This window comes from Bufo bufo, chromosome 1 (assembly GCF_905171765.1).
Source record: "Bufo bufo chromosome 1, aBufBuf1.1, whole genome shotgun sequence".
Lineage (NCBI taxonomy): Eukaryota > Metazoa > Chordata > Amphibia > Anura > Bufonidae > Bufo > Bufo bufo.
Window position 1 is genome coordinate 631847870 of NC_053389.1, and position 24818 is coordinate 631872687.

A 24818-nucleotide genomic window follows, 5' to 3' on the forward strand; every position below is an offset into this window, starting at 1 on the left:
AAGTGGCATCAGCTATTTTTCAGATCAGAAGACTGGGAAGATGAAAAGGAGGGTCACATGGCCTTAGGTGTATGTATACACACCGGCAGGCATTTGCTGTCAAAAAGGAAAACATTTTCAGAATATTTTTTAAAACATAAAAAAAAACTGCAGTGCACTTTGTTAAAAAGTTTAAAAGATTGTTTTTACCACTAGCAGCGTTTACCCATAGTCAGATATGTCACAGTCATTTTAAGATAAAGCAGTCCTAGGGGGCCCCAGAATCACCTAACCGATTTGGCTGAATTGAATCCAAATGGAATTTCAAGAAATTCACTCATCGCTGCTTACTTGATCTACTCCTGAATTTGGCTAAACCTGAATGTATGGCAGCACCCTTAGTATAATCATTTTTATATTCACTACTCAAGCAGTTGTGGTTCTTAACTGCACTGTGGGTGCCTGTATGTGATAGCTATTGGGGCTAACAAAGTATCAACCACTCTGGTACATTTTGTAGCATCTAGAACCATTCACCATTGAGCCGTTGTCTTTTCCTTCAAAGGAGTGGGATTCATCTATCATAGTAGATATTTTATTTTATTTTAGTTTTGATAACATTCATCATGGTCCCAAATTTCAACTATCAATAGAATATTTAAGGGATTTAATTGTTTTTAATGTGTTTTAATGTTTTTAATATCTTAATGTTCATTTAATGATACTTTATGTGTACATTCAACTATAATTGGATATTTCTATGTAATATTAGGATGTAACAGATTATAAAAAATGTAAATGCTTTGCATTAATTCATAATATGTTACATTTCTGGTGTTATAGGTCGTAGACATTGGATGTTTAGGTCACTTTACACAGATGTAGGGCTCATGCACAAGTAGTTTTACACTTCCAATCCAAAAGAAAAACATCATAGCATTCTCCACTAAATGTTGTATTACAGAGGAGCATTGCTTCTTGGGTATAATACTTCTGTAACAATCTGGGCATGAGGCTATAGTTTCAAGAAAAATAAAAAATAAAGTATAATCTATATAGTACAGTGAAACATCCCAAAAAGAACACATCTTTGAGAAGACCACCACCACTTTCCATGACAGATTTTCAGTCTCACCATATATTGTGCACACAGGACATCTTCTTTGAGAAGATCACTTTTCAGTGTCATTTTGGGTGGTCAACTTAAAGAGGTTTCACTGTATTTGTTGCTTCCTAAAAGAAACTGTTAGTACTTCTAACACTAGTTTTTGTTTATTCTATCTATATCTAATATGTCTAGCTAATAAGAGGTGGTAAATCTGTTAGTTTTTTTCATTAATTTGTTCATTCACTCATTTAAAAATAGAGCATTATAAAGTGGAATATAAAAAGTTGAGTTTGCTATTTGTTGTAATAGGATTGCATAGACTGTAGCATTGAATAAATTGTAGTACCACACCTCAATGGCAGGTGGTCTAAAAATTATTAGATATTTCTATATATTTTGAAGGTATATGTGAAATGGGATAAATCATTACAATATTTCATTGTGATTGGCATCCCCCATTTTACTAATCAGTTTACCACACACACATTTACATTAACACTCTGTTTCTGTTGATGTACTTTCTTTTTTTGCCTTTGAGTCTTCTGTAGCACTTCCACAGGCCACTACAATGTTCATGACACTACTGGCATGTCCAGGTCTTTCTAGTTTATCCATTAAGGATCGTACCTTTCTAGAATGACCATATAAACTCTTTGATCTAGGAGAAGCAAAGTCAAAATTCCTTTCTGACTTTACAGAGAGTAGGTTTTCTGTCTTTTCAGGGAAAGGTACACAAGGGAAGGAGGCACTGTTTCCTATTTCTCCAACATCACTTTCATCTTCTGTATCTGTTAGCAATGGTTTAAGCTCAGCTTGGACCTCAGCTTCTGAATCAATGTTGGGAAGTTCTGGATTGTCCTTGCAAGAAGCATCTTGATAGCTGAACTGGTTGGCCCAATCTTCTACTGAAGTTGGACAAATTTGGTCCATAATTGTGCTGTACTCCGTTGTCCAGTTATTAACACCACCAACTAGTTTACCAGCCTGAGTAAATATATAACTTCTAGATTTTGTCATAGTTGTTTGACAAGTGTTAAATGACTGGCCAGGATAATATCTTGCAGCTTTTGATTTCTCTAAGGGGTAGGATATTGTGGCTTCTAGTTTTGTCCTTGCAACTGTTAAATGAGAGTTGGGAAAGTCAGGAGAAGGAACATTTATAAGCGACTGACCATTTATGATGACATCATTTTGGACAATTGTTTCTCCATCAGTGTCTTCCTTGCTTTCTTGTTGATTATCACATTCTGGAGTCCATGTATCAATACAAGAAACTGGTCTTGTAGTTTGTGAAACAATTCCTAAAGTCAGTTTGCTCAAATCTTTAGTTGCAACAGCATTAGCGCTTGAAGCATAACGTAGACTGGCCTGCCGCGGCACTAACTGGGCTTTTTGATCATTTTCACTTTCTGTTTTCATCCCAAAAGAGTAAGCTTTTTTTCTTAACCCCAATGCAGGTGACATTGACCCTGTGCTGTCATCTCCTGCTACTTCATCTCCCTCTCCATGGTATTTATATATGCTGTTGCCATCAGAACTGTTCAAACTGCCTTGTCTTAGAAGATAAGCTGCATCACAGACTGAGGAAGCTCGTGAGCGCATGTGAACTAATTCAGACTTGTCTATTCCAACAAGTTTTTCAAGTGCATTCACCATTCTACCAGAAAGTTCTTCTAGCTGAGAAAGACGAAGATCCACTGTTTGCAGAGAGGCCTTCATGAAATGCTCCCGCTCATTGACTTCTTCCAACCTCATGGACATATTTTCAACTCTGTAAAATGAAATATAAAAATATTTACAAATTAAATAGCTATTATCTAAGCTCCTATACCAGTCAATGGTGGTGTTAACCAAGAAAAAAAATTAATAATTACTGTTTCTGGTATATTTTGGAAGTCAGTGAAGGACATTAAAGGGGTTGTCTCACTTCAGGAAATGACATTTAGCATGTAGGGAAAGTTACTACAAGGCACATACTAATGCATTTGCCTCCTTTGCTGGCTTGATTCATTTTTCTATTAAATTTTACACTGCTCATATCCAGGGGTTATGACCACCCTGCAATCCAGCAGTTGTAGCCGTGCTTATACACTACAGGAAAAAGACTAGTCTCTCTGGTGACCAGGATTGTGGGAGCGCTTTTTCCTATAGTATGCATAGCATACCCTTCTGGATTGCAGGGTAGCCATAACCCTTTAATATAAGTAGTGTATAAAATTCAAGCCAGCAAAGGAGGCAATATGGACAATCACAATACATGAGTAAGTGCCTTGTATGCCATTTACTGAAGTGAGACAACCCCTTAAAGCCAGGACAATGCTGGTCAGTTTATTTTTAAAAGAGGTGAGATATACAGTATATTTGAAGGGGATCTACCAGAAATCTTCTGATTCTTTTCAGGGGCAGAGCTGGCCTGGAGATCTTGTCTAAATTTAAAAAAATGTCAACAATGTCTCGCCATTTACCCATATTTCTATAAAATGGCAAGAAATCAAAATGTTTGCCTTTGGTTACTTGGATGCGCACAATTCTACATGGCAACACTGCTAGTCAGGAGTTATTTTGATGATAACCAATCAGGTTCTGTGCCGGTGACACTTGCTTCCTGAGACAGTTGCTAGACGCTGGTGCCTGTGATTGGTTTTCTAAGCCTCACTAGCTAGTTGTGTATTTGCTAACTGAATCACTGACCTGACCTTTTCAATTTCTTTGACATTGCTTCTGATTACTGATTTTGCCTATGACGTGACCTCCTGGTATTTTACTCTGCTTGTTGTGACCTCGCCTTTGCCTGCTGACTTTGTCTCTGATTTGTCTCCTGGTTTGACTTTGCTGTGTATTTGTGTCTGATTTTGGATCTTGATCTGGTCCTGGTTTTGCCTGTCTGTTTTTCACCTCTTTCTGTCTTACTACTCTTTTCTCATTTTTGTTTAGGCCCCTGCACTTACAGCCAGGTCCATAAATATTGGGACATCGACACAATTCTAACATTTTTGGCTCTTTACACCACCACAATGGATTTGAAATTAAAGGAACAATATGTGCTTTAACTGCAGACTGTCAGCTTTAATTTGAGGGTATTTACATCCAAATAAGGTGAACGGTGTAGTAATTACAACAGTTTGCATATGTGGCTTCCACTTGTTAAGGGACCAAAAGTAATGGGACAGAATAATAATCATAAATCAAACTTTCACTTTTTAATACTTGGTTGCAAATCCTTTGCAGTCAATTACAGCCTGAAGTCTGGAACGCATAGACATCACCAGGCGCTGGGTTTCATCCCTGGTGATGCTCTGCCAGGCCTCTACTGCAACTGTCTTCAGTTCCTGCTTGTTCTTGGGGCATTTTCCCTTCAGTTTTGTCTTCAGCAAGTGAAATGCATGCTCAATCAGATTCAGGTCAGGTGATTGACTTGGCCATTGCATAACATTCCACTTCTTTCCCTTAAACTCTTTGGTTGCTTTTACAGTATGATTTGGGTCATTGTCCATCTGCACTGTGAAGCACCGTCAAATGAGTTCTGAAGCATTTGGCTGAATATGAGCAGATAATATTGCCCGAAACACTTCAGAATTCATCCTGCTGCTTGTGTCAGCAGTCACATCATCAATAAATACAAGAGAACCAGTTCCATTGGCAGCCATACATGCCCACGCCATGACACTACCACCACCATGCTTCACTGATGAGGTGGTATGCTTAGGATCATGAGCAGTTCCTTTCCTTCTCCATACTCTTCTCTTCCCATCACTCTGGTACAAGTTGATCTTCGTCTCATCTGTCCATAGGATGTTGTTCCAGAACTGTGAAGTTTTTTTTAGATGTCGTTTGGCAAACTCTAATCTGGCCTTCCTGTTTTTGAGGCTCACCAATGGTTTACATCTTGTGGTGAACCCTCTGTATTCATTCTGGTGAAGTCTTTTCTTTAAAAAGTAAATAACACTGGCACTCACGTCTATGTGTACCATATTGAACAGTAAATAATTATTAAATACATATAATCCGTAGGAATATGACAATAAAAGATATTGAGAATAAAATACAAATAAAATGACATAAGACACTAGGTAACTATAAATGGATCCAAAATGATGTGTCACACAGTGGCTTCAATGGTTTGTGCCCATAGTAATAGCTAATACAGACATAATTCTAAAATATGGTAATCATATACCTAAAAGGGAAACATATGTGGCTAAAAGGAGGAGTGTGGATCACAGTATGTATCTTCCTAAAAAACGCATGAAAAGTCCCTTAATTCGCTATAGAGAAGAGGGAGATCCAGATAGTTGAGTGGAATGAGCCCCTCTGAATTCTGGGAGTACCGTTTCGCAGAGGCAAAAATGTATTCCTAAAAAAAAGTCCAGGTGTTCAACTTGAAAATAGTTAGTCCAAAGGTGTACAGTTAGGACTATGTTAATCAAATCATGCAAGAAATGGACTTGGTTAGTCAGATGATACAGCATATAGACTAATGATACAGGGTATAGACTTTGTTAGTCAAATATGGACCTGTTTGTAAGGTGAAGATAGTAGAATGGTTCTATACTGATGGTATATCTTATTTAGTGAATGGTACTTTGCGTCTTACCGGTGTTGTTTTCTCAAAGCCGGTGACTGTTAGCTACGTACCACATTAGGCAGTGCTGCTGCTCACCACGATGTCCGTCTCCGCGATTGCTCACCGGCGTCCTCGCTTGCCGCTGGCTATCACGTGGTCCGGGGCAAGAGTCGCGAGAAGAGACTTTCGGCTGCCGTCTCCAATTTGAAGGTAAAGGATACTGGAGACATAAAACTACGGAGCGCTCTGTTTTTTTTAGTCAGTCCATAAAAAGATGTGACTCGATGTTCCAATAGATGAAAAAAGTGCAGGGGTGAATCACGCCAGACACGTTTCAGGGATTACTTTCCCCTTCCTCAGTTGTTTTGGTTACGCCTAATGTTTTTGCTATCTTTCTGATGGGTTTGTTTTGTTTTTTCAGCCTAATGATGGCTTGCTTCACTGATAGTGACAGCTCTTTGGATCTCATCTTGAGAGTTGACAGCAACAGATTTCAAATGCAATTAGCACACTTGAAATGAACTCTGCACCTTTTATCTGCTAATTGTAATTGGGATAATGAGGGAATAACACACACCTGGCCATGGAACAGCTGAGAAGCAAATTGTCCCATTACCTTTGGTCCCTTAACAAGTGGGAGGCACATATGCAAACTGTTGTAATTCCTACACCTGATTTGGATGTAAATACCTTCAAATTAAAGCTGACAGTCTGCAGTTAAAGCACATCTTGTTCGTTTCTTTTCAAATCCATTGTGGTGGTGTATAGAGCCAAAAATGTTAGAATTGTGTCAATGTCCCAATATTTATGGACCTGACTGTAGCTAGAAAGGGAATGTCCTCCAGTTGTGGGCCATCTCTTAGGACGGATCGTGCGAGTAGGTAGGGACAGTGGTGCGGGTGAAGTACAGGGCTGCACTGTTCGCTACCCTTTCATGACAAAGATTGTCAAACAGATTTCACAGTTTATGATAAGTATTGGGGGGCAAAAAAAGTGTTTCTGAAAATACCTTTCAGACGTAACCCGAATCCTCTCATCATTTGATGACTGCTGCTCATCTTCCTTCTCTTGAAAGTATTCCTCTACACATTGTTCTTCAAACTCATAGAGTTTTTTTAGTTCTTCTTCATTTAGAAACAGCTCTGCAAGGTTAAAGGTACATTCACTGTATCAATCAGCAAATTATTTGATGCTCATAAGGAACCTGACACTAGGTTGGGGACCATAAACCAGACGCATTTTGTTATGCAGCTTGGGGTTTAGTGTTTCAAATACGTTCATGTGAAAAAAGGCCTTTACTGTACTGTGTAGGAAAAGAACTTATAACTTACCGGAGATGAGTCTGGGACTCATCTCCATTGGCATCTGTTGCATGCTCAAGCGTGTGACGGTACACCTCACTTCATTGAGAATACCTTGACCTGATGACAACTATTGGGTTCAGCTCCAGATAAGTACTTGGTGTGCAGTGAATTTATAGTCTACATTGTCAGTGGCATCTAATGAAGCATTGCTGAGAACATATGGAAGCTGTTTTCTTCTAAGAATTCCAGATTTCTCTAATACACAAGCCTAAAGTATTCTTAAATAAAAAACCAAAAAAATGTTTTGCATTACAAAGCTGTTCTGGATTCTTGGAATATGAATATATACAGTGCCTTGCAAAAGTATTCAACCCCTTGACATTTTTCGTATTTTGTTACATTACAGCCTTAAGTTCAATGTTTTTTTAATCTGAATCAGAACACAATAGTCTAATTTGGTGAAGTGAAATAAGAAAAGTATATAAATAAAACAATTGTTTAGAAATAGAAAACAGAAAACTGGCATGTGTGTATGTATTCACCCCCTTTGTTAGGAAGACCATTAAAAGCTTTGGTGCCTTCAATTACCTTCAGAAGTCACATAATTAGTGAAATTATGTCCACCTATGTGAAATCTAAGTGGTACATGATCTGTCATTATATATACACACCTTTTTTGAAAGGCCCCAAAGGCTGCAACACCTAAGCTAGAGGCATCACTAACAAAACACTGCCACGAAGACCAAGGAACTCTCCAAACAAGAAAGGGACAATGTTGTTGAGAAGTATAAGTCAGGGTTAGGTTATAAAAAAATATCCAAATCTTTGATGATGCCCAGGAGCACCATCAAATCTATCATAACCAAATGGAAAGAACATGGCACAACAGCAAACCTGCCAAGAGACGGCCACCCACCAAAACTCATGGACCAGGCAAGGAGGGCATTAATAAGAGAAGCAGCACAAAGACCTAAGGTAATCCTGGAGGAGTTGCAGAGTTCCACAGCAGAGACTGTAGTATCTGTACATAGGATGACAATAAGCCGTATGCTCCATAGAGGTGGGCTTTATGGCAGAGTGGCCAGAAGAAAGCCATTACTTTCAGCTAAAAACAAAAAGGCACGTTGTGAGTTTGCGAAAAGGCATGTGGGAGACTCCCAAAATGTATGGAGGAAGGTGCTCTGGTCTGATGAGACTAAAATTTAACTTGTCAGCCATCAAAGAAAACGCTATGTCTGGCGCAAACCCAACACATCACATCATCCAAAGAACACAATCCCCACAGTGAAACATGGTGGTGGCAGCATCATGCGGTGGGGATGTTTTTCAGCAGCCGGGACTGGGAAACTGGTCAGAGTTGAGGGAAAGATGGATGGTGCTAAATACAGGGATATTCTTCAGCAAAACCTGTACCACTCTGTGCGTGATTTGAGGTTAGGACGGAGGTTCCCCCTTTCAGCAGGTCAATGACCCCAAACACCCTGCTAAAGCAACACTTAAGTGGTTTAAGGGGAAACATGTAAATGTGTTAGAATGGCCTAGTCAAAGCCCAGATCTCAATCCAATAGAAAATCTGTGGTCAGACTTAAAGAATGCTGTTCACAAGCTCAACCCATCCAACTTGAAGGAGCTGGAGCAGTTTTGCAAGGAGGAATGGGCAAAAAATCCAGTGGTAAGATGTGGCAAGCTCATAGAGACTTATCCAATGCGACTTGGAGCTGTGATTGCTGCAAAACGTGGCTCTACAAAGTATTGACTTTAGGGGGTGACTAGTTATGCACATTTACTTTTTCTGTTATTTTGTCCTATATATATTTATATATATATATATATATATATATATATATATATATATATATATATAGTAATTATTTATGTATATAGCACCAGAATATTCTGGAGCACTTTACAATTATGGGTATAGGAACCCGTTTACTCGGGTTGAGGATCAGGCCAAGTATCGAGACTGAATAATGTGTATACACCCTTTCACACATTTTGTTATGTTGCGGCCTTGTGCTAAAAAAATAAAATAATGAATCACGTTTTCCCCATTAATCTGCACTCAAGAAATGTTTGCAAGTTTATTAAAAAGGAAAAAAAATTTTTTTGCATGGACATAAGTAATCAGACCCTCTGTTATGACACTTGAAATTTAGCTCTGGGGGCCTCCCATTTCCCTTGATCATCTTTGAGATGTTTCTGCACCTTGCGTCCACCTGTGGTAAATTCAGATGAATGGACATAACCGCAACATAACAAAATAGGAAAAAAGTGGAAGGGTCTGAAGACTTTCCGAATTTACTGTAAGAGCCTATTCATATGGCCGACGTACACGAGTTACACACCGTAAATAGCAGTCCACTAAATACGGGCAATGGCCGTGTGAAATCCGCGCTGCGGACCCATTGACTTGAATAGGTCCGCGATTCGCAAGAAATGGCAAAAGACAGGACATATACTATCTTTTGCTGTACGAAGGCACGGACCGAAAAGCCTGCGGAAGGGCTTCTCAGTGTTTCCATGGGCTTCCGATCCGTGCCTCCACACCGCAAAAGATGGGTCATGTCCTATCTTTTGCCGTATCTTGCAGATCGTGGACCCATTCAAGTCAATGGGTCCACACCGCAGCACAGAGTTCATACAGCCGGTGCCTGTGTATTGCGGACCAGCTGTTTGCGGTACGCAACACAGGCACGGCAGCCATTCGGTGGTCTGAATCGGGCCTAAGGTTGGTGCTGACCCAACTAACGAGCAAAGGCTGATCTCATCTTTTAATATAGAATCAAAATCGTAATTTGTGAGCAGCACATTACCCTGTGTTTTGCAGACAAACAATAATGTTGTACAGGATATGATCATTCATCACCATTCAGATGCAGTCATTGCTGCATGCAATAAACTTCCTCCTTTTCCGATCACTGCCTGCTCTATCATAAGAAACAAGTAAACTGACAAATAACCAAAACAAATGAACAAACAATGAGACAAACTGACAGAAATCCCTGCCCACGAAAGCTTACAATTTAAATAAAGTGGGTGGAGTGACAAAGTAGATACATGATTTTTGCCCAGGGTGTTGGCAAGATAAATATAAATAAAGCTTCATGAACCTGTCTCCCAGCCAGTATCTAAGCAAACATGGATTTAACCCCTTCTACCCTGGGCCAGTTTTCACCTTCCTGCCCAGGCCATTTTTTGCAAATCTGACATGTCACTTTATGTGGTAATAACTTTAAAACGCTTTTACTTATACAGGCCATTCTGAGAATGTTTTCTCGTCACATATACTTCATCACAGTGGTAAAAATGAGTAAAAAAAATATATTTTCATTTATAAAAAATACCAAAGTTTCCAAAAAAATTAAAAAATTAGCAAATTTCAATTTCTCTACTTTTAGAATAAATAGTAATACCTCCAAAAATAGTAATTACTTTACATTGTCTATTTCATGTTTGGATCATTTTGAAAATGACATTTTATTTTTTTGTGACGGTAGAAGGCTTAGAAGTTTAGAAGCAAATCTTAAAATCTTTAACAATATTTCCAAAACTCAAATTTTTCAGGACCAGTTATGAAGTCACTTTCTCGTGCTTACATATTAGAATCCACCCATAAATCACCCCATTTTAGAAACTACACCACTCAAGGTATTCAAAACTGTTTTTACAAACTTTGTTAACCCTTTAGGTGCCCCACAAGAATTAAAGTAAAATGGGAATGAAATTTCAAAATTTCACTTTTTTTAAGCAGATTTTAAAGGGATTCTGTCACCTTGTATAACACAAATTCAGATTTTAAACCAGTTATGCTCCACAGCTTACCTTGAATCGGCTGTGCTGTTTTTTATTGTAATCCGTCCAGCAGTTTTGCAGAAAAACGACTTTTATAAAACACTGAAGGTGCCCAGAGGGGCGTTATGTTCCCCTTTGTGTGCCCAGTAACGCCCCTCTTACAGTGCCCAAAACGCCTTCCTCAAGAATCCCTAACCGCCCACAGCGTCTCATCCCTCTCCTCCCTGACGGCCGAGCGAAGTCTCGCGCGAGCATCGGACATCACTGGGCTCGGCGCATGCCCAGTGACGACGATGAAGCTCCTGCCCTCAGTCTCCAGCAAATCGCACTGGCGCAGCCCTCAGTGGGTACTGCGTCTGCGCGAGACTTCGCTCGGTCGTCAGGGAGGGGGAGGAGAGGGATGAGACGCTGTGGGCGGTTAGGGATTCTGGAGGAAGGCATTTTGGGCACTGTAAGAGGGGCGTTACTGGGCACACAAAGGGGAACATAACGCCCCTCTGGGCACCTTCAGGGTTTTATAAAAGTCGTTCTTCTGCAAAACTGCTGGACGAATTACAATAAAAAAACAGCACAGCCGATTCAAGGTAAGCTGTGGAGCATGACTGGTTTAAAATCTGAATTTGTGTTATACGAGGTGACAGAATCCCTTTAAATTTGAATAAATTTTTTCTTCAACAGGGTTAACAGCCAAACAAAACTTAAAATCTATAACCCTGAATCTGTAGTTTACAGAAACACCCCATGTGTGCTCAAAAACTGAAGTATGGGTGCACAGCAGGCTTCAGAGTGGAAGGAGCACCATATGGCTTTTGGAGAGCGGATTTAGCTGGAATAGTAATTGGGAGCTATGTCACATATGAAGACACCCTGAGGTGGCCCTACAGTGGAAACCCCGAAAAGGTGACCCTATTTTGGAAACTACACCCCTCAAGGAATATTTCAAGGTGTGTAGTGAGTACTTTGACCCATCGGGCGTTTCACAGAATTAGGAAACGCTTGGCTGTGAAAATGAAAATGTAAAAAAAAAGTTGCTTTACATCCACATTTTTCACTTTCACAAGGAGTAACAGTACATAATGCACCGCACATTTTGTTCCCCATTTCCCCCCCAAATATGCCCATATGTGCTCAAAAAATGATGTATGGGCGCACGCAGGCTTCAGAGTGGAAGGAGCACCATATGGCGTTAGGAGAGCGTATTTAGCTGGAATGGTAATGTCACTACCAGAGCTTTGGGACGTTCTCACAGCTCTGTTTCTCCACCCCTGTGATGATGTCACTACTAGAGCTGGGAGGAGTTCTCACTGCACTGTTTACTTTTGGTTTCCTTCCTCCCAGCTGTTCCTCATGCGTTTGATTTCCCTCTCTTTATATCACCCCTCCTCCTATTGTAGGGCGTGGATTATAGTTCTCATTTCAGTTGTAGCTCTTGCTTTAGTATCTTCACTTGTAGCTATCAGTTCACTGGACCTGTGTTCTGCTGCAGCAAGCACTCCGGATATTGCCAGCTGTCCTTGGATCCGTCTTCTCTGCGGCTGCAACACCTTCAGCTAAGTGTACAGACATTGTCGTGTACCTGATTATTTTCTGACTGGATCTGAGGTGGCCACGGTTCCCTCCATATACTGAGTAGGGCACCGGTGGCCGTGCCCCTTCCACTATTGTAGGGGTTACAGTGGTCATCAGTCTTAGGCACGTGGGCATGCCTCGTTCCGCCATTTGGATCCGGGCATGTGCTTTAGCAGCATAGGGAGAGCTTTGAGGGTCTGACAGGGGTCACCCTTTATCCTCCCTAGTTTGGGTTTGGTCAGTAGCTCTTTTACTGTGTATACTATTGTTGCTCACATACAGCCGTGACATTATAATCCACCAAAACCGTCCTTTTTTGACATGGATCCGCTTTCTGGCCTGGTTGACCGCATGCAGGGTCTTTCTTTGGAAGTAGCGGATCTCCGTCAATCTATGACTCAGCTTCAAGCATTGGGCTCTGCTCCGGCTCATGGAGTCTGTTGCGAGCCAAAGGTCTCACTTCCGGAAACGTTCTCCGGGGGCAGTGAGAATTTAGTTTTTCTTCAGAGAGGCATGCAAACTCCATTTTTGCTTGTGTCCCCACTCCTCTGGTAAGGAGGAGCAGAGGGTGAGGATTGTCATCTCCCTGCTCAGGGGTAATGCTCAGACTTGGGCTTTTTCGCTGCCATCAGGGGATCCCTCCCTTCGATCCGTGGAAAGATTTTTTTGTGGCCCTGGGGCAAATTTATGATGACCCGGATCGTGTTGCTCTGGCCGAATCGAACTTACGTGTTTTATGCCAGAACAAACTGTCTGCGGAGCTTTATTGTTCTGAATTTCGGAGATGGGCAGCTGATTCGGGTTGGAATGATGCTGCACTCCGGAGTCAGTTCTGTCATGGTCTCTCAGAGAGATTGAAAGATGCGTTTGCTTTCCATGAGAGACCAACGTCCTTAGAGTCTGCCATGTCATTGGCGGTACGCCTTGACAGGCGTCTAAGAGAAAGAAACGAGACCTCTCTGTCCAGCCATTGTCAGTCTAGGGGCAGTGGTGCGGACTCATTCAGTGTGCAGGGGCCTCATCCTGTCTCGCTCCCCTCTGAGGAGGAGCCCATGCAGCTAGGTCGACTTGCCCCTGATAAAAGAGGATTTAGTCCTCAGAGTATGGTGTGTTTTTGTTGTGGGGGCATAGGTCATTTGGCAAATGTTTGTCCGTCTAGGAGATTCTTGAACTGTACTAAGAGCGATAATAAGAGAAAAACCTCAAAAGGTGAATCATCAAATTCTGCTTCATCTGCTACTTTGGGCAAAGTTGATGTAGGAATTGATGCTTTTCCTCTGACCTGCAGTTCCCGTTTTCTCCTGTCTGCCAGGGTGGCGCTAGAGAGCAAAGTCATTTCTTGTGAGATTTTTGTCGATAGTGGAGCGGCCGTCAATCTTATTGACACTCAATTTGTAGCCATGCATGGTTTTCAGGTTTGCACATTAGAAAAGGATATACCTGTTTTTGCTATTGACCCTGCTCCACTCTCACAGAGATCTCTGAAGGGCATTGTTCACAATATCCGGCTAGCTGTAGGTGACACTCATGTGGAGGATATATCTTGTTTTGTCCTTAACGGATTGCCTTCTCCTCTAGTTTTGGGGTTACCCTGGCTCACTAGACATAACCCCACTATTGATTGGCAAGGAAGGCAAATAAATGAGTGGAGTGACTTTTGTAGAGAGAATTGTCTCACAGCGACTTTTGCAGAGGTGTCTACTAAAACTGTGCCATCATTTCTCTCTGATTTCTCGGACGTGTTTTCCGAGAGCGGTGTTCAGGAGCTACCTCCTCACAGGGAGTTTGACTGTCCCATTAACCTCATTCCCAGCGCCAAGCTGCCAAAAGCACGCCTCTACAATCTCTCACAACCGGAAAGAATCGCAATGCGAACTTATATCTCCGAGAGTCTCGAGAAGGGGCATATTCGTCCCTCAAAGTCACCTGTGGCCGCGGGTTTTTTTTTTGTTAAAAAAAAAGATGGCTCTCTGAGACCTTGCCTAGATTTTAGGGAGCTGAACCGTATCACGATTCGCGATCCCTATCCCCTTCCTCTGATCCCGAACCTCTTCAACCAAATTGTTGGGGCCAAGGTGTTTTCCAAATTGGATTTGAGAGGCGCGTACAACCTGGTCAGGGTCAGAGATGGGGATGAATGGAAAACGGCCTTTAATACGCCTAACGGGCATTTAGAGAATCTCGTTATGCCTTTCGGCCTGATGAATGCTCCGGCCGTCTTTCAGCATTTTGTTAATAGTATTTTCTACCATTTAATGGGGAAATTTGTATTGGTGTATCTTGATGATATTTTGATTTTTTCCCCTGATGTTCAGACCCATCAGGATCATCTTTTTCAGGTTCTGCAGATTCTGCGGGAAAATAAATTGTACGCCAAGCTGGAGAAATGTCTTTTTATGGTATCGGAGATTCAATTTCTGGGTTTTCTCCTCTCTGCTTCTGGTTTTCGCATGGATCCGGAGAAGGTCCGTGCTGTACTTGAGTGGGAGCTTCCTGAGAATCAGAAGGCATTGATGCGCTTTCTGGGTTTTGCGAACTATTACAGAAAGTTCATTTTGAATTATTCCTCTGTTGTCAAACCCCTTACTGACATGACAAAAAAGGGGGCGGATTTTTCCTCTTGGTCGGAGGAGGCGCTTGCAGCCTTTTCTAAGATTAAAGAGAGTTTTGCCTCTGCTCCCGTCTTGGTGCATCCCGATGTTTCCTTACCTTTTATTGTTGAGGTGGATGCTTCTGAGGTGGGTGTGGGTGCGGTTTTGTCCCAGGGCCCTTCTCCTGCCAAATGGCGACCCTGTGCCTTTTTCTCTAAAAAACTCTCCCCGGCAGAGAGAAACTATGATGTGGGAGATAGGGAGTTGTTGGCCATCAAGTTGGCTTTCGAGGAATGGCGCCATTGGTTGGAGGGGGCCAGGCACCCTATCACCGTTTTTACCGACCATAAGAATCTGGCATACTTGGAGTCGGCCAGGCGTATGAATCCGAGACAGGCCAGATGGTCTCTGTTCTTCTCCAGATTCAATTTTGTTGTTACATTCCGACCTGGGATAAAAAATGTGAAGGCTGATGCTCTCTCTCGCTGTTTTCCGGGAGGAGGAAACTCCGAGGACCCGGGTCCCATTTTGGCGGAGGGGGTAGTTGTTTCTGCTCTATATTCCGATTTGGAGGCCGAGGTCCAGGCTGCCCAGACTGAGGCACCTGCCCGTTGTCCTTCTGGGTAGTTGTTCGTGCCTCCTGAGCTACGTCACAAACTCTTTAAGGAGCATCATGATACGGTTCTTGCTGGTCACCCCGGGAGTAGAGCCACGGTAGATCTCATTGCTCGGAGATTTTGGTGGCCGGCTCTTCGTAAGTCGGTGGAGGGTTTTGTGGCTGCTTGTGAGACGTGCGCTCGCGCTAAGGTCCCTCGTTCACGGCCTTCAGGTTCCCTTCTCCCGTTACCCATACCTTCCCGTCCTTGGACACACCTTTCCATGGACTTTATCACGGATCTTCCTCGTTCCTCGGGGAAGTCGGTGATCCTGGTGGTGGTGGACCGTTTTAGCAAGATGGCTCATTTCGTACCTTTCCCTGGTTTACCCAATGCTAAAACGTTGGCGCAAGCTTTTGTCGACCATATTGTTAAATTGCACGGCATTCCCTCTGATATTGTTTCCGATAGAGGCACGCAGTTTGTGTCCAGGTTCTGGAAGGCTTTCTGTTCTCGCCTGGGGGTTCGGCTGTCCTTCTCTTCTGCTTTTCACCCGCAGTCGAATGGTCAGACTGAGCGCCTCAATCTGAATCTGGAGACATATTTGCGCTGTTTTGTGGCAGAGAACCAGAAGGATTGGTGTTCATTTCTCCCTCTTGCTGAGTTTGCTCTGAATAACCGTCGTCAGGAATCTTCTGATAAGTCACCATTCTTTGGTGCATATGGGTTCCATCCGCAGTTTGGGACATTCTCGGGAGGGGCTCTTTCTGGTTTACCTGAGGAGGAGAGATTTTCCTCGTCTTTGTCTACCATTTGGCAAAAGATTCAGAGTAATCTTAAAAAGATGAGTGAGAGGTATAGGCGTGTAGCTGATAAGAGACGTGTGCCTGGTCCGGACCTGAATGTGGGTGATCTGGTGTGGTTGTCTACAAGAAATATTAAACTGAAGGTTCCCTCCTGGAAATTGGGTCCCAAGTTTATTGGGCCTTATAAAATCTTGTCAGTCCTCAATCCTGTTGCCTTCAGTCTTGATCTTCCACAGGTTTGGAAGATACATAATGTATTTCACAGATCTCTCTTAAAACCATATGTCCAGCCCACGGTACCCTCCTCTTTGCCTCCTCCTCCGATTTTGGTTGATGGCAATCTGGAGTTTGAGGTTTCCAGAATTGTGGACTCTCGCATTGTCCGCGGTTCTCTTCAGTACCTCGTTCATTGGAAGGGTTATGGTCCTGAGGAGAGGATGTGGGTTCCGGTGTCGGACATTAAAGCCACTCGCCTCATCAGGGCATTTCATAGGGCTCATCCTGAGAAGGTGGGTCCTGGGTGTCCGGAGTCCACCCGTAGAGGGGGGGGTACTGTCACTACCAGAGCTTTGGGACGTTCTCACAGCTCTGTTTCTCCACCCCTGTGATGATGTCACTACTAGAGCTGGGAGGAGTTCTCACTGCTCTGTTTACTTTTGGTTTCCTTCCTCCCAGCTGTTCCTCATGCGTTTGATTTCCCTCTCTTTATATCACCCCTCCTCCTATTGTAGGGCGTGGATTATAGTTCTCATTTCAGTTGTAGCTCTTGCTTTAGTATCTTCACTTGTAGCTATCAGTTCACTGGACCTGTGTTCTGCTGCAGCAAGCACTCCGGATATTGCCAGCTGTCCTTGGATCCGTCTTCTCTGCGGCTGAAACACCTTCAGCTAAGTGTACAGACATTGTCGTGGACCTGATTATTTTCTGACTGGATCTGAGGTGGCCACGGTTCCCTCCATATACTGAGTAGGGCACCGGTGGCCGTGCCCCTTCCACTATTGTAGGGGTTACAGTGGTCATCAGTCTTAGGCACGTGGGCATGCCTCGTTCCGCCATTTGGATCCGGGCATGTGCTTTAGCAGCATAGGGAGAGCTTTGAGGGTCTGACAGGGGTCACCCTTTATCCTCCCTAGTTTGGGTCCGGTCAGTAGCTCTTTTACTGTGTATACTATTGTTGCTCACATACAGCCGTGACAGGTAATTGGGAGCTATGTCACATGTGAAGACACCCTGAGGTGGCCCTACCGTGGAAACCCCCAAAAAGTGACCTCATTTTTTGGAAACTACACCCTCAAGGAATATTTCAAGGTGTGTAGTGAGCACTTTGAACCATCTGGCATTTCACAGAATTAGGAAACGCTTGGCTGTGAAAATGAAAAATGACTATTTTTTCCAGAAAAAGTTGCTTTACACCTGCATTTTTCACTTTCACAAGGGGTAACAGGACATAATGCACCGCACATTTTGTTCCCCATTTCCCCCCGAATACGCCCATATGTGCTCAAAAAATAATGTATGGGCACACAGCAGCCTTCAGAGTGAAAGGATCACCATATGGCATTAGGGGAGCGGATTTAGCTGGAATGGTAATTGGGAACAATGTCATAGTAACATAGTACATAAGGCCGAAAAAAGACATTTGTCCATCCAGTTCGGCCTGTTATCCTGCAAGTTGATCCAGAGGAAGGCAAAAACAACCCCTGTGAGGTAGAAGCCAATTTTCCCCACTTTAGGGGAATAAAAAATTCCTTCCCGACTCCAATCAGGCAATCATGTGAAGACACCCTGAGTTGGCCCTACAGTGAAAACACCCAAAAAGTGACCCCATTTTGGAAAACGCAACCCCGTACAAACATTTTAAATGGTAGAAAGGATACTTTTTGGCAAACAGGTGTCTCACTAAAGACAGAAATACTTGTAAAAGCATTTCAAATCACACATTTGTAAAAATGAAAAATTACTAGCAGACCCAATTTTTCACTTTCACAAGGAGTTAAAGGAGAAAATGTTTAATTTTTAACGGTCACTAGGACCAAGCGTATTTTTGCAACTCCTCCGACTAGTATTATAAAAAACTCTATTTTATTATAATCATTTTAAAACCGACATATCACCTGGGAACAAAAAAGGTTAAAACTATCAGGAGTGACAGTTGCAGAGTCAGTGGCCAGTGTTCATGTGTATAGCTAGTATCCAAACTTTGTGGACTTGCCTAGTTGTTTATATCAATCAATGGTATAGAATCTCATATTCCAGAGACCTCTACATATCGCTCTGTCTTGCTCCTGCCTAAAAAACAGCGCCCTGTGTCCCTACATGTTTCGCCGAGCCTGTCGGCGTCTTCAGGGGAAACTAACAGGTTTCCCCTGAAGGAGAAAAGGAGAAAATGCACTCCAGTATATGTTCCCCATTTTCTCCCCTTTTTGCAAACACCCCATATGTGCTTGTAGCCTGCTGTATTGGCGCAATGAATTAACCGACATGGATTTTAGCTGCCATGTCGCATTAAACAAATTTCGTAAAGGTCCCCAGAAATAAAAAAAAACATGACCTCCTGAAGTACTCGGGCCCTCCCCTTCCTGACTTTGGAAAATTAGGGCCTTGCTGACCTCCTCTTGGAACTAAAAGGAAAGTTCCTGTGTGCCCTGCAGCTCGATGTAAAATGTACGCATTGTACATTGCCATCTGTACAATGTATACGGCCAGCTTTTTGTACCACACCTTAGTTTTACGCATGGCACTGTAGGGCTTCAGAACTTGATCAGACAGATCAACCCCTCCCATGTGCCTGTTGTAATCAAGGATGCAGTCTGGCTTGTTGACAATGGTAGTGGTACCTCACACTCGGGCTGGAGAACTTGTGTCCTTGTATTTAACCGCCAGGATGTTCTCATGGCAGAGAGCCTTACTGTCACCTTTTCGGAGTAGTTGCCCTACCAGCGATCTAGGGAGGCCTCTCTGATTTTTGCATACTGTGCCGCAAGCCACAGTACCTCTGGCTTTTAGAGACTTGAATAGGGGTATGCTGGCATAATAGTTATCCACATTGAGGTGGTAACCCTTATCCAGCAGTGGGTGCAGTAAGTCCCACACGATCTTCCCAGTAACTCCTAGGACGAGGGAGCATTCAGGGGGTTGTATCCGGGAATCTTTCCCCTCATAAACCCGGAACCTGTAGGTGTACCCGGACGTACTCTCGCACAGCTTGTACATTTTAATTCCGTACCGTGCCCGCTTGCTGGGCAGGTACTGGCGGAATTTAGCCCTTCCTTTAAAATGTACAAGGGACTTGTCTATGCTAATTTCTTTTTCTGGGGTGAACACCTCTGTAAGTTTGGAATTGAGGTGCTCCAGGAGGGGTCTTATTTAGAATAGACGGTCAAATTGTAGGTCATTTGGAGGGGGGGGGGGTCATTGTGCGTTATCATTATAATGTAGGAATTTCAAAATGTATTCAAATCTTGAGCGGGACATGGCCATATTGTAAATTGTAGTGTTGTACAAGATATCTGAACTCCAATATTGTCTCATTTTTTTATTTTTTTTACCAGGCCCATATGCAGCAACAGCCCCACAAATGTCATAATGTCAGCTGCATTTACTGTGGTCCAACCTAGGGGGTCTAGCATATGAGGATGTCAGGTTTTGAGCTATAAACTGCTGGGCATATAAATTTGTTTGGGTCACCATCAAATTTCTAAATTTGTCAGAAAAAAAGATTTTGAAAAAATCTATTTCTGTGAAGCCTGTGCAGTCAATCTGAATTCCAGAGTTTCCCACAAACTCTGGAATTTGGGGCTGATAATCCTCAGGCGGTGTGGTCCATCGGGGATCACTAGGGGGGGAGCTACATCATCTCTCCTGGGGCATTTCCTTGAGGGTCCCTCATCACCGGATGATGATGATGATGAAGGAGTAGAGGAATGTGGCATCTTCTTCTCCCTCACTTGCAGACTCAGTTTCAGAGGCAAGGATGGCGTATGCCTCTTCAGCTGAGTACACTCTCTGGGATGAATGGGACATTTTTATTTTTATTGGTGTGTGTAAAATGAAAAGTTTCAGGGGGGTTTATGTAGTAATTTAACAAGTGAGAGTGCTTGTAATGACTTTAAAATAAAATTGATGATAAAGAAAAAAAGAGGAAGAAGGAAAAGAGAAAAAGAATAGAGAAAAAGATAAGTGAAATAATAAGAAAAACATTTAGAAAAAAAAAAGGTTAAAAAAAAAAGCACTCAAACCTGAGCAGACTCTGTCAGTAATTGACACTACTGACCGGCGCTCAGCAGGTGCAGGACCCACGCACGTAGTTTGTCGGTTCAAAAATGTAACCTAGTACTAACTAAAATTGACATATATATATATATATATATATATATATATATGTAAGGATATATATAGCTAGCTGGCACTGAAAAAAACACAAGTGCTGCAGCACTTGCCAGTCACAGCTCGCACACAGAAAAAGTAGTGCAGAGCTGGAAAAGCCAAAAAATAAAAAAAGCCAAAAAACAAAAAAGGACAGACTGGAGTCTGCCAAGGAGGGGGGCGAAGGGGGGAGAGGGACAGGGGACAGGGAATATGGGGATCTGAAACTGCTGTGCCAGAGATCACTACAGCTGTTCCAGATGTTGTTCTTCTTCTTCTTCTGAAAGTAGTGAAAAGCACTGATTTATGTGGTAGCACCACAAGTCCCAGCTGATAACCAGCAGCACAGTGGGTAATAAGTCCTCTCTGCAATCAGTCACCAAGCTAGAATGGCTGCCTGCAGAAAGGAACCAACTGTTCTTTAAGCTGCATAGCGCTGCCATTGGCTGGAGCGTTGTTCCAGCCAATCGCAGCGCTGGGAGGGGACATCAGTGTCTGATGTCCCCTCCCTGACCTCGGAGGCGACATGGGCTGATGTAATCAGCCCCAATCACCTCTGTCCCAGCCACCAGCAGCACCACAGATTCGCTAATAGTAGTATAGCACTGCCATTGGCTGGAGCGTTGTTCCAGCCAATCGCAGCACTGGGAAGGGACACCAGAAACAGGTGTCCCTTCCCAGTGCTGCGATTGGCTGGAACAACGCTCCAGCCAATGGCAGTGCTATACTACTATTAGCGAATCTGTGGTGCTGCTGGTGGCTGGGACGGAGGTGATTGGGGCGGATTACATCAGCCCATGTCGCCTCCGAGGTCAGGGAGGGGACATGAGACACTGATTGACATGTTAATGATATGCAAATGATAAAAAAATGGAAATAAAATATTCAAAACATCTCAATTTATTCAGTATCGAGTATAAGCATGACGCGCAGAAATACATGCACTTATACTCCTTAGCATGTGTGATAAATACCGCACCTCGCGGCCCTGCCTGACTTCAACTACGTCGAGCTCACGAGATACGGTTTAGTCACTGGTTTCCAAGACGTGACGTTACGCCCTCCCTGGGAGCATGTAAGGTCAGCTTGATACAGTTTACACAGACGCCTCCTGTCCACGCAGGCACAGAGAGGCATGGAGGTGAGAGCCAGTGGTCTACTCGGCCTTCGGCGTAACTCCACACTCGCTCACAACCCTGATAATCTGAGATAGCCTTTTCACTGCCCCGGTGAAACAGAGCTTTCTCAGCCCGGTAGACTGCCACCAGTTTCTCGTTTGATATAAGCCTGGTCCGTTAACGGGATTAATTAGGGTGAGAAACCAACCCGCAGTAGTGTATAACTATGCCAAAACACGGACGTGGGGATTCGTGATCGAGATAGAAGGACAGCACAAGATTAAATTATATATTTAATTTCCTTAAGGGCGCACTAGACAATATATAATATACACAGAGAATATATACAGTGGTTGGATGTGCAAATACAGGTGGTATGATACAACAGAGTTAAACAGAGCAAGGGTCAGTTTACCAGATGGATGAGTTGTTCTTTGGGTTGTGATGAGTTCTGGGTTGCTGTAATGCTGGGCTGTAGTTACATGGGGACAGTGATGTAAGCAGTTTGTCAACAGTCCCTCCAAACACGTTACTTGAGGTGACCCCCAACAGAGAAAGATGCCGGTCTCTGGCCTGCATGGGCCTTTTCACCTATAGTCGGTCACTCCCCTCACTCCCTCTGGGAGGAGTACACCTTCCCTTCCTTGTCATGGCAGCCAAAGGACACACAAAACCCATTAGGGCCCATAGCACCAGACCAGAAGGTCACAGTGAGATGGTTCTGGGACCAACGGATGCGCCTGGGTTCCGGCTACAGATGGAGACCAAACATGGTGCCGTTATTAGGTTTCTGCTGGGAGATCTCTGTATCTCCCCTTCCTGGCATTCTACCACCAAACTACGACCAGGGGCAGGTCCGTCTGCCCCCCTGTGTCGCAGTTTTTATAACTGGTTTATGCCTGTGACGGACGGGCAATTCTTAATTCCTTATGAACCCCCTGTTCCGTGATGTCTGATGGATTTTAATGATCTGGTTAATAGCTGCGACACCCTACAGTTTTTTTTTTCTGTAGGATGAGTAGCCTCCGTGCTGGCTGAGTGAGGTGTGAATTTGTTCACATGTCGCCTGCTTGCAGCCAGGACCCCTGCGGAGTTCAGCCCCTCTGCTATCTGACAGCAAATGGCTGGAATTAGATCATAATTCAACATTCCTCACAGCATGCTATCAATGAGGTTATTAATGGTTGTCTGAGGAATCTTCTGCCACCCTGAATGCACTTGGGCATGCAAATAATCAAGATCCGCTGTAGGCAGCTTATTTGCAACTGCCAACCAGTGACAGCAAAGATGTGCTTCATAGGAAGCAAGTTCAGGAACCCTGCAGGCCATGGTATCACATTTAGGCCATGCAGAATGCTAGCATGAGAAACACGTGGCGTGTGTTGTCCTGGAATGCTTTGGAGAAATGGCTGGTTCCACAACTAATTCAATATAACGCTGAGCTGTTTCCTGAAGTGAAGACTAAAGTTTTCCAGCTACCATACATTATGCTACCCCACACCATAATCCCTGGGAATAGGACCAGTGTGACGTTCCCTTGTGAAAGCCTCTTCAAGGCTTTGCCCATGTGGTCTCCAGACCAATATCTGGCAAGGCAAAAGCTGGACTCATGGTTGAAGAGGACAGACCTTTATTCCAGCCTCCATTGCAATCTTGCTGTGCATCATGATAGCCTTTGAGAGCAGTGGAGTGAGGTTAATGGAACACCTGGAGCTGGACATCTGGCTCGTAGCCTAATGTCGTGCAAACACTTTCTGATTTTTTGTGTAGACACTGTTGGACACTATAGACTTGGGATGTGATGTTCAAGTTCACCAGTACAGAAGGGATCACTACGTTCCATTCTTCTAATCAGGCAATCCGTCCATGCAGAGGTTTGCCTCTGTGCATCCGTTGTTGTCATTCCAGTTCACTGCTGTTCTCCCAACCACTGGGACATGCGTTGAACATTGCTGACATCTCTGCCTTAGCCTATAGTGATCTGCCGGAGTGATAAACTAAGGTCTCTCAGTTTAAGGATTCTGTCTCAGTTTGCCACAAGTGACAATAACTGACATGTCGATGAACAGGCGGCATCACACAATCATCCCACACGACTGGTGGCTAAAAAACGTTGCTTTCAAATTAGCTTTTATACACCTCTCACATGCCTCAGATTAGAGCTAGGTGCTTAAAAGTTCGATCATTTGCTGGCACCTGCTACTTCTTCAAATTGCATAACTTACAGCTTGTCATTCTTTGTGTTGCAAATTTAATGCCAAGGATATATATATATATATATATATATATATATACACTTACCTAAAGAATTATTAGGAACACCTGTTCTATTTCTCATTAATGCAATTATCTAGTCAACCAATCACATGGCAGTTGCTTCAATGCATTTAGGGGGGGTGGTCCTGGTCAAGACAATCTCCTGCACTCCAAACTGAATGTCAGAATGGGAAAGAAAGGTGATTTAAGCAATTTTGAATGTGGCATGGTTGTTGGTGCCAGACTGGCCGGTTTGAGTATTTCACAATTTGCTCATTCAAGCTGATAGAAGAGCAACGTTGACTGAAATAACCACTCGTTACAACCGAGGTATGCAGCAAAGCATTTGTGAAGCCACAGCACGCACAACCTTGAGGCGGATGGGCTACAACAGCAGAAGACCCCACCGGGTACCACTCATCACTACAAATAGGAAAAAGAGGCTACAATTTGCACGAGCTCACCAAAATTGGACTGTTGAAGACTGGAAAAATGTTGCCTGGTCTGAGTCTCGATTTCTGTTGAGACATTCAAATGGTAGAGTCCGAATTTGGTGTAAACAGAATGAGAACATGTATCAATCATGCCTTGTTACCACTGTGCAGGCTGGTGGTGGTGGTGTAATGGTGTGGGGGATGTTTTCTGGGCACACTTTAGGCCCCTTAGTGCCAATTGGGCATCATTTAAATGCCACGGGCTACCTGAGCATTGTTTCTGACCATGTCCATCCCTTCATGACCACCATGTACCCATCCTCTTATGGCTAC

General features: G+C 43.3%; 1 protein-coding gene across 1 annotated transcript in view; it reads right to left on the reverse strand.

The window, feature by feature from the left end:
- Positions 1–266: 266 nt before the first annotated feature.
- Positions 267–24818, reverse strand: part of TRPM1 (transient receptor potential cation channel subfamily M member 1) — a 131882-nt gene continuing 107330 nt past the window's right edge. Inside the window, exons 26-27 of the mRNA XM_040413840.1 lie at positions 6661–6793; positions 267–2858 (exon numbers count right to left, since the gene is read on the reverse strand). Of these exons, the coding sequence (XP_040269774.1) occupies positions 1580–2858; positions 6661–6793 (1412 nt within the window). The 3' untranslated portion in view covers positions 267–1579. The remainder of the gene's footprint in view (positions 2859–6660; positions 6794–24818) is intronic.